Genomic DNA, 10546 nt, shown 5'->3' with positions numbered 1-10546 from the left:
AATGGAGCTGCGAAAGAACCGCTCTTCGCGTGGTGAGCTCTCGGTGATGCCATAGCCCTTTGCGTATGCGTCTGCAAAGGCATATAGCTCGTCCCGAGATAATGGCGGGATGCGGAAACCAGCGCGAGGCGGTGGCTCAGGCGGGGGTCTCCGCATCCAGTCCGTCTGACATGCGCGTGTGTTCTCAAATACTGAGAGCCGCGCGCGCAGGCAAAGGACGTGGAGCGGCGGCATATTAGCCTCCAGCAGTGCGGATTCCGGGTCGGCAGTGCTTGGAACTCCGCTGACAATGCGTGCTAGAGTTGCGTACGTCTTCTGCATCTCATTCTTCGCTGAATCCGTCGCTACTGCCCATATGAGCTCACTGCCATAGCGTAATTTGGAAGCACCGTATCCAATGACGAACGTGCGTAGGTCATGTGGAGATGGTCCCGCCTCTTTGTGCGCTATGCAGCGTAGCTGCGATATCCGTTGCGAAGTGGCAGCGCATTGCTTGGTGGCCGCCACATTTAGCGTCAGTCGTGGATCGAGGTCCATGCCGAGAAGCTTCGTAGTTCGCGATGCCCCCATGGTCATGACTGGGATTTGACATCCAGCCACTACCAGGGGCCACTTTCCTTCACGATCATAATCTGACTCCGTGTGCGTGGAAAGTGTGAGCCAAGCAGCTTCACACTTTGACGGGTTAATGGCCAGGCTACTTTCCTGACTCCACGCATGCATTTTTTCAAGAACCATGTTGGCAGTGGGAATGGCGTCTTCCCGAGACTGCCCCTTAACGATAATAGAGAGGTCGTCCGCATACATGTCTGCTGTGACACCCGCAAAGCAGTTCAGCAGATTGAGAAGTGGGTGTACGTAAAGGGAGAACAAATATGGTCCCAGCACGGACCCCTGAGGAACTCCTCGCAGCATGGGACGCCGATCGCTGTGTCTGTGGCCAACTCGTGTCTTCGCGTAGCGACCACATAGAAAGTTTCTAAGCCACCCTCTACAATTCACCCCCGGAATGTTAGCCAGCAAGCGACTGAGGACTCGATGGTCTATGGAGTCAAAGGCCTTGCTGAAATCAACCAACACCAGCAGGGTCCGATGGGGTCTGTAGTGGGGTTGAATGCCAATACCGCTCTTCTTGGGAAGGCTCACTTGGAAATAATGATTTCTATTATGCTCCACTTCGTGTATCAGGTGTGCCAGCTGCATCGTCGTGGTACGCATACTACGATATGCATACTGGTGGGGGTGTGGCGTCCACACCCAAAGCAATCTCTTCAGTACCATTTTCTCAGCAACCTTACTCACAATGGAGGTAAGGCTGATGGGTCGATAGGACTCAAGCGCTTCCGGCGACTTACCGGGTTTTAAGAGCGGGACGATGGTAGCGCGTCTCCACTCAACCGGAATCGTGCCGGTCGTCCAGCTGCGGTTAATGCAACGAAGAAGGAATCGAAGGCCCTTTGACGAAATATGTCGCAGTGCCTCACTGTCGACTTCATCCGGTCCGGGGGCCTTGCCATACGGCGTATTACGTAGCGCAGCAAGCAGTTCCGTACGATTAAAAGGCGCATCAAGAGGGGAGTGAAGACGAGCAACTAAACCAGATGTAGCGGCAGACTCGCTGTTGTTCTGCTGCCCAAAAAGAAGGGAAGCACTAATGTTCAAAGATGCGCTCTGTCTGTTGATGCCTTTGGAAAACCTAATTGCCTTGTGAGAGGGGTGAAATGGAAGAAAGATGCGATTGAGAGCATTCGCTGCTCTCCTTGCTGTTTTATAAGTGTATTGACCGTCTTCTAATAAAATTGATGTGGGAGATGGAATTGATGCCTTTTTTCGTCCGGAAATGTATTTCCATGCGAGTGGCTCGCCTGGATTTAACTTGCTGATGCGGCGTAGATACGTGTTGCGCAAGCGCTCTCGGAGCAGAAGGAAGAATTGACTCCTTGTCCGTTGCATTTCTGCCTCACGGTCGGGCGTCGGTAACTGTAGATAGCGGGCCTTGCTGTCGGTAGCAATCCGCTCTGCCTCCATGAGAGTGTCGTCCCAAAGCCTGGGACCGTCCTTGTGCATGCCGCGGGGGCAATGTCGTCGATACGAAGTTATAAGCGCTCTCGTGAAAGCCTTAATGCCGGTGGACTGCTTTTTATAGTCGTATGCCGGAAGTTGTGCGTCGAAGTCCTTGACGAATAAATCCCATTTGCACTTCCCCCAAATGTAGAAAAACTTAGGTGCCGAAGGTATGGTATCCTTAAATGCCTGATGCAGCGTGAATGTCAGCATATAATGATCACTAAGCGGCGACACAGAAGCTGACCAATCCGACACAGTCAAATGCTTTGACCATGTCAGATCGATACAGGATCGTTCTCTTGTGCCACGGGCATACGTGATCTCACCAGGGATGCTAACCAAGACGAGTCCCGCATCCGTGAACAGTTCTAAAAATTCTGCAGCAACCTCGCTTGGAGAAGTCTCCAAGAATGGCTCCCACTGTGGGTGATGCATGTTGAAATCCCCGCACAGCAGGAGCGGCGTCGAGGCTGGAAGGCAGTTTACTAACCGCCTGAAGGATTGCGTTACTTGCGGTGGTGGTCTCGTATAGGCACTCGCGACCATAAGATCACGGTTCTGGTTCAGAGCAACCTGGACCACCACCACTTCAAGACTGGTGTCGTGCTGGGGGATGGCGAGAGGTATACGCTTGGAGCGGAGAGTTTTCCGCACCAGCACCGCCACACCGCCTCCCTTGCCGATGCGCGACTGTGCATAGAGCACATACTCTCCAGTGTGCATGCTGGCGATCTGCTCGGACGACTTCCAAGTCTCCTGGATGGCTATTATGTCTGCTCCTTGCGCCATTAATGTTGCGAGTTTTGACGGCGTGAGGCAAGAAACGTTCATCTAGAGTACTGCTATGGGGCCTGGGTGCTGCTCAATGTCTCCGCTTAGCAGTAGCTTTTGTCGTTGCGCGTCACATACGGCACGCAAACGGTATGTATAGCGCTGATAAGCGCCGATGGAATTCAGCAGCGGATAGAAATACCGCTCCGCGGGCAGCCATGTAAATGGCTCCATCTGGTGCCCTTCCGACCCGTTTGTGCGGCGCCTCCTGCCTCTCCGCGTGCGGCGGATGGGCAGCAGGCGCTTAGTTTCCTCTCTAGCAAAGAGCGCCAGACTCTGGCACCACGTTGCGGTGGCCGGCTGAGCCAGGCCCCTCCGGCCATCATTCGCCTAGTCGCGGATAACGACGTTTCGGGCCCCAACCATGTGCGAGATCGCGGGGGCCATCGCGACGTTTATCGTGGGGCGTCAGAGGGAAGATCCGGGCGCCCACCATTCGCGAGGCACGACGGCCACCGCCGCGGCCTCTTTTTGTTCTTGGGCCCCAAGCGTGTCAGCGCGATTTCTCGCCCCGCTGCCGGCAGCTCCTCCCCCTTGCTTCGTGATGCGCGGGCCGCTTTGCCGTTTGCGATGCTTAAAAAAGTTGCCCCGCCGCGGCCGCTTTCCGAGGATGTTGACGGTTTTGGTGGCGGGGCGTGGCGGGCAAAAGGTCAGAAGCGACCTTCCGAGGCGGTGCCGTGTTGAGCGGGGTTTCCTTTCCGTTGCGCAGCGTTTTGTTTTCACTGTGCGAGCGTTCCTTTCCAAACGTTTTCATGCGGTTTTTGGATGTGGCGGGGCGGCGGATCGTAGCCGTTTGGCGGGCAGACGGCGCTCGTTATGATTCATTGCTGGTTTGAATTTTTGTTGTTTGTGCCTGTTTTTACTTTCATTTATTGTTATCACGCCGCGCCACGCACGCCCCTTTTGTCCGCCACATCGCGGAGGCGTCTTTTGTTCCGGGGCCACAAAGCCCGCCACTTTTTAAACTGATATTCTGAGAGCAAAAGGTGAATTGTGCGGTCGAAAAATGTGTTTGTGGTTGGTCGGGGGAAAACGTTTGGGCATCCAGCCGCCTCTGCGTCGCCCCCCTTTTCTCCTATCCTGTTTGGCTTTCGAAGGTTGTTTCAGGATCCGGCCAGCGGCAAAGAAGATTATTTTCGTTTATCCACAGATACAGCGAGGTTGGCTTAGGGAGGCGGCGCCGGCTCCTCTTAAACGGCCCCCGGGTGGGTGATATTGGCGCCCGACTCTCAGAATCGGCACGCCAACATGGCGCTGCCCGGGCGCGGCTCGCCTTCATTGATGAAACCGGGACGTCGGATGCGACGTCAACCGCGGCCGCCTCAACGACAGACTTGCGCATGGATTTCGTGACCCACCACCAAGCCCCGGGCGGATTCGAGCCTTACAGGACATATCGCGAATCCCCGGGCGCCCCAAATACCAAATTTTGAGAAACAATTGCTCCCGCCCATCGTGCGGGCGCGGCCCGGGAGTTGGGGCCCATCGAGGGCTCACCATCGCTGAAAGGGCGCGCTTGGGCACGGACCACGCCTATGCCATCGCGGGCGCGCGGAATCGAAACACCGAGCTTCACCCGCGGGCGGAGGAGGCGCATAATAGCCTATCGGCGCGCGAAGCTGGCATCGCGGTCGCCGACGCGAACAGCAGTTGGAGGCAACCCGCGCCCAACTACAGGAACGAGAGGCACGCGCTAGCGCCAGAGAAGCGCCGCGAGCCGCGCGGGAGGCGGAGACGGCGGCCAGGGAAGAAGCCCCCACCTCTCGGAGGGGCCCGGCAGACGGACCTGTCGCGCGTCAAAATACGGCCGAAGATGGCGGTATTAAACGGCAGCGTCCGACGCGTTGTTTGGTGGTCGGGGGCGCGCCATCACGCACGGCCCGACGAGGCCCGACGGACGAGAGACGGTAGGTAATCCCCCAGTCGTCCCAGGGCAATTTTGGGAGACCGCATTTCTATCCCTCCGTGCCTTGCCCTCTTGCGCCCTCCGCTTGGACGCCCATTCTGGCACAGAAGAAGAGGAACGAAGTTTTCGCGCGTTCGACGCCACCTCTCGGGCCACACGTGTGTGGAATGAGGGCGTTTCCGGAGTCGTTGCCGACCTCCGGGGCGCGCACAATCATTGGCATCAGGCGGGCGGCCAGGCTGAACCTCCCTTTGGCGGTTTGGCCTTGTGGACGCGCGCGCGCCGAAAGCGGAGCACGATCCCACCGACCGTTTCATGGATTTTGGCCGGACCTCACTGCCGGCGTTCCGGACGCAGCTCATGATGGCGTCCGACCCCAACACCCCGCTCTCCAAACAGCGCGCCCGACTTCACACCGCCGTTCGTGAAGCCGACGCCTTTGCGAGGGCGGCCCAGCCTCTCGCGGAACGGGGAGGGGCACAGCGACCGCGCGACGTCAGCGGCGTCGCGTTCGTGGGCGCGAGGCGTCCGCACGCAAAGCCCGAGGCGCGGCCAGAAGGAATCAATCGCGACGCGGACGGCCGTCAACAACGGCGGCGGCCCCACCCATGCCGCCACCGCTCGCCGTCCCGCACAGGCGGCGCGCCGAACCTCCACTTGATATTTCAAATTGCCCGACGCCATCGCCGAGAAGGGCGAAGGGGCTTGTTCGCCAACGGAGCCCGACTGTGGTGCGACGGTGCTCCGGCACCCCCGCTGCGGGCCGGCGACGCGAGGAGGGCGAGCGAGGCGGCTCGGGAATCGTTTGCGACGTCGGCGTGGGGGCGGAGAAGGTCGCAGGCGGGAGCCCCACAGCCTCCCGCCGCACACGCGAAAAGCCGAACAAAGAGGCGAGCCGCGCGGCCTTTTCGATGGCAATCGACGCGGCGCCACCGACCCGACCGCAGGACGCCAGGATGCCGCGGCCCATGTCGCAAATGAATCGGACTCCGCTGGGCGTGGCGGTTCTGGGGTTGCAAAAACTCGCGGCGCGATCGGAGACGAAGCGGACGCGCCCTTTAAAAAGGAAGAGGCGGATCCATTCATCCGCAGCCGGGCCGAATGGAAGTGACGGGTTGCCTTTCGACTTGCGCGGATGACGGCGAGCCGTTCGACCTTCCAAGAACACAGCGCGATATCCGGGGAAGCGCGCCACCACGCCGGCCCAGGCGTCGCCGCTGGTCGCGTTGATGCGAGGGAAACCGCGGAAGGACAGGAACCCTGGCCGACAGTAGAGGAGCGTTTTTTCCGCGGTTTTCACCATCGCCCCGCCACCACCACAAGACGCGCGACAAGGACGCGTCGGGCGGTCCTCTTTTCCCCAGCCCTCCGCCACGCCAGGCGGAAGCCCGCGGAGGATTCCGGTCGACGACGCGCGATTATTGAATTAATTGGGAATAATTGAGGGCGCTTATTCTGCGATAGCAGGTGGATGGATAAAACCCTTTGCGTTTGCGGAGAGGAAAGGCCACCGGTTTTCGACGATGATGGATCGCGGGGCCGCGCGACAAGAACAGACACGACCCTTCCGAGGCTCATGTTCATTTTCGTGCATTTCCCATTATTTGCCGCCTGTGATGGCTGAGGCCGCTTCCTGCCTGGACTCGAAGGCGTCCTTTTTTCAAGTCTTACCGCGGGAGACTCGGCACCCCTTTTGATTCTGCGTGGGGGACGGCGCGCTGGTGGAGCCCGCACGGCTCCCTATGGGATACAAGGCCAGCCCAGAAATTCGCCAGATTGTTATTGGCAGTTGCCGAGGCGACGACGGTGGTTCAGCGCCTCTTAGGTGCACCTCCATTGGTGCGTATCGACGTTTGGATCGATAATATGCGCATCACAAGGTCGAAGAGCGACGTGACATTGTGGGAGACCCAAGTGCTTCGTAATGCGGTCGGCCGTCGCGCCACGATAGGGAGGACCGCGAATTGGACGCCACGCAGTACACCCTCCTGGGGGTGCAGTTTGATCACACTCACCGGGCGGCATCCCTGAGTAAGAAGTTTGTCCGGTCTGTATGCGCCATGCCGGCGCTCAATTCTTCAACCATCGCGGAAATGGAGGTTATGGCGTCACGCTTTTGTACGCGGCGGCCATTTTGTGCACGCGTTTATGCGACTACTACTTTTTTATCAAGGCAGTGCAACAACGATTATCCGCACTTCACCAAGGGATTCTGATGGAGACATCCCTTGCGAACCTTCCGTCGGCAGCGGTTGGTTAGGGCGAGAGATTGCGACACATCATCGAGAATACAACCGTAAGCGAATCATCAATTCCACGGAAAAGGCATCGGCAGCCATCATCACGGATGCGTCGCTTCATGGATAAGGGGCCGTTATCATTCCAGACTCCTGCGACGTCAAAATTGCCGGAGGGAACTGGGAAGAGGAATCCTTTTCTTATCATGCAGGCCGAGGCGTGTGCGGCACGCTTAGCCTTATCGGCCTTTTCCGCCATCGTGCCATCCACCATGGACGTTTGGGTGGACAACACTTCGCTGCAAGGAGCGGCGAATAAAGGCAGCTCGAAATCGCACGCGTTGACGTGGGAGCTGCGAGTGATATATGAGTTTTTGGACTCTCGCGGCATACAGGCATTTTTTGCTTACGTGCGGTCAGCAGAAAACCCCGCAGACGGCATATCACGCGGTCGACTTTTTACACTTCAGGACTTGGCGAAGGGTGGAACTTGCGAAGGGCAGCGGCGGGGTCTTGTGGCTGGAGGACCCCAAAGTCTGCCACTTCGTAAGTAATAATATTTCAAACCTAAGGAAGGACAAAGGACCATGCTAGTGCTCCACAGATTCCTATATATTGAATGAAAAGAAAAGGCCGAAGCAACTAGCCAGCCCATTCTCCCTAGCTCGTTTGTTTTCCGTACATTTTTAGGATCCGGCCAGCTGCCCGGAAGATCATTCCATTGTGGAAATGCGAAACGGTTACCAGATGACCAATCCACCGACCCACGGTGAGCTTTCTTTTTCACAAGTGTCCAAATAATCTCGAACGTCGGTTTGCCCATCATGCCCCCACCGCCTCCCGAAGGGCATTTGATTGCATGGGCTTCCACTTTTCTGTGCCAAAATACCCGACCCCTTTTGTTTAAAAGCAAAAAATCACAATAAATAAATAAAAAATAGAAAAAAAAGAAAAATATATACACGCGTAAAATAGGCACGACAAAGAAAGATACAGAAAATGTGTCTGGATAAGGACTTCTCTTCCGTTCCTACGGAGTAAAAGTACAACAATGGAAGATCACAGCTTCTTTCAGCGTTTCAGAATTCTAATTCAGAGGAGGTCCGCTCAGCACCCACGAACAAAGAGGGATTCAAAAGATATGTGGCCATGCTCAATGGGCTCTCGCTGTGAACCCATGAATTGACGAGTCCTCAGGGTCCCGCAACAACCGGATTCCTCCCGCGTAAAGGGCAGTGGCGGATGGGTCGGTTGCGAGGGAAAAAAGAACCGCACCCCCCGCGGCCCGATGCAGTAATAGTGGAAAACAGAAAACAAGTAGCACACACACAAAGGAAAAGAATTGTCAAACAAAATGCAATATTATCTCAGCCCCATCGGGTCGCATATTCTTTTCAAAAAAGTCTCTATCACTTCGCTCCCTCCCCGCCATGGCGCTCAACAGTGGGAGGGAAGGGATTGTATGTAACGTTGTCGGGAAGGAGGAACGGGAGGGTTTTGGAAGCCGTTGTCAAGAAGCATTCGTTGCGGTTTTGTCCTTTTTTTTTCAGAGAGAAAACAACAAAAAATAAATAAGTAATTAATTAATATGTAAAAGTCAAAAAATACACAAACAAATACAATAATAATAGTCATAAACCGCGACGCATGATCGGAAAAGAAAGAAGAAATAAAATATCAGAGCAGCGGTGATTTTGGTTGACGGCTGCACGGCTCCACAAAAAACCCTCCTCCAATTTGTTTCTTTCCCCCATGAAAAAAAGAAACACAAGAAGGAAAATTCCCACCGCTAAATTTTTTTTTTTTTTTTTCGCCGACACGAACGCACACACGCACGCAAATAACAAGAGGCAATTAAGTACGTACACGATGCTACGGAAAAGAAATACAAACGTACATACCCATTGGTGTTGATTGTATCGTTTGCTTCCTTTTTAAATTACTTTTTCAAAATTTTTTTTTGTTTTTCCTCGACATTTTCTGTTCTTCTATAAAATAAAAATAAAAACAAATAAATGCTTCATCTTGGCTTCCCCAGTTTTTACTGGAGGTATTTTGGAAGCAAATAGATTTAATTCCCATTCCGTCTGTCACCATTTCTGACAGTGCCATTTGAAGGGGAATTTTGATTCACCATCGGCCTGGAAGTGTGTCCTCTCACCAAAAAAGGCCCCACCCACTGTTGATCTCTGTCGGCGTCTTCGCCCATGGCCGTTGTTGTCGTTGTGCTTGCTGCCGCCGCCGCCACATTGGAGGAGGGTGAGAACTGCGCTTCCATCGGTGGCCGCTCTTGAGGCTGCCGATGTAAATGTTGGTACGGTCCAGAGCGCGATGTCTCCTCACCCGCCACTAGCCGTGCTTCCGTAGCCTGTTCCACTGCCCCAATAAGCGGAATGACGTCATCGTCTCTTGGCGGCTTTGGTGGTGGCACGGATGGAATAAAACGAGACGGTTCGTCTTCGCTGGAATCCAGCTCCGCAAATTTATGTGAATCTTTTTTCATTTCCCCATTGCTTTCACGTTTCTTGAGGCCCCCTGGAGCCATAGGGCGCAACTTCGTCTCACCATCCCCTTCTACTTCAACATCCGAATACGCATCATGGTCATGGATATTAATACGCACCTTGTGGTTGCTCCGCCTCATCGGTGATGAAACCATCTCCTTTCGTTCTGCTAAGGGTTTGAATGTCGTGGTTGGGGCAGACGGAGGCAACTTCTCCGTTGTTTGTGTTTCAGTTCTGTCACGGCGGAGGAAACGGTAATTGGCACGCGGTGGCATGTAAACTGCCTTCTGTACGTACTGTGATTCTTCTCGACGCTTGAACATGCATACCCGCCACACCACCACCACCAGAAGTATTAATAGTAATAAAAGAAGTATAACCCCAACAATTAAAAGAGTTTTCCATTTATCCAAACCACCACTGGATATGTAGTCCAACGCTTCGCTTGAAAGTGATTGCCAACGTTCCGGCTGATCACTGGGTGCAAAGCAAAGATAAAAGGGCCCTTCTGCCACATTCGCAGACAATTGTAATTCGGTGGTGGACATCTTACTACTAGTCACCCTAGCCTCGCTGTCAACGCCCTCGGCACATTCAGGCGTCGATCGCACGCCATACTTGTTGCTGGGACTTAACCCAGAACCCATCAACGTGAGGGAAACTTCACCGCCACTCTCCTTCTTTAATTCTACGATATCGGCGTACACAAGTGTTCCGGAGGTAGAGGCAATGGAACGTGATAGTGGTGTAAATGTAACAAGTACACTAAAGAGTTGATTAGACGTCCTCGGAGACGACACATTGTTTATGATCGGTGGAGTTGCCCCTTGAATAAAGAGCGTGGGACCCCATGCATGAACGGGCATGGGCTCCGTACTGCCTCCTTCAGGCATTGTTATCAAAAAGTCCTGCGAGACACCATTGATGGGCATACCTCCCGCACGAAGCGACAATGTACATTGGAAGCGTTCTACTGGAGTAAACCATAACATAGACCCAGA

The 10546-nt window shown here is 54.7% G+C and overlaps 1 protein-coding gene across 1 annotated transcript, besides 12 other annotated features; it reads right to left on the bottom strand.

Annotated features, from left to right (window-relative positions):
- Positions 1-3395: a sequence feature (areas not merged during assembly with more than two copies in the genome that could not be assigned to a particular haplotype).
- Positions 3396-4300: a sequence feature (heterozygous, non-Esmeraldo-like haplotype).
- Positions 3965-4033: a mobile genetic element.
- Positions 3965-7759: a mobile genetic element.
- Positions 4301-7762: a sequence feature (areas not merged during assembly with more than two copies in the genome that could not be assigned to a particular haplotype).
- Positions 7544-7759: a mobile genetic element.
- Positions 7763-8330: a sequence feature (haploid, non-Esmeraldo-like haplotype).
- Positions 7947-7996: a sequence feature (T-rich).
- Positions 8331-10546: a sequence feature (heterozygous, non-Esmeraldo-like haplotype).
- Positions 8601-8666: a microsatellite.
- Positions 8832-8852: a sequence feature (AT_rich).
- Positions 9031-9058: a sequence feature (AT_rich).
- Positions 9113-10537, bottom strand: Tc00.1047053509557.10 (uncharacterized protein; the record flags this gene model as incomplete). Its single annotated transcript, XM_801357.1, has 1 exon — positions 9113-10537. One exon carries the CDS (start codon positions 10535-10537, stop codon positions 9113-9115), a length of 1425 nt encoding a protein of 474 aa, XP_806450.1.

The sequence above is a fragment of the Trypanosoma cruzi genome, genomic scaffold, assembly GCF_000209065.1.
Source record: "Trypanosoma cruzi strain CL Brener 1047053516273 genomic scaffold, whole genome shotgun sequence".
In the NCBI taxonomy this organism is placed as follows: Eukaryota; Euglenozoa; class Kinetoplastea; order Trypanosomatida; family Trypanosomatidae; genus Trypanosoma; species Trypanosoma cruzi.
This window is presented reverse-complemented; position numbering and strand designations above follow the sequence as displayed.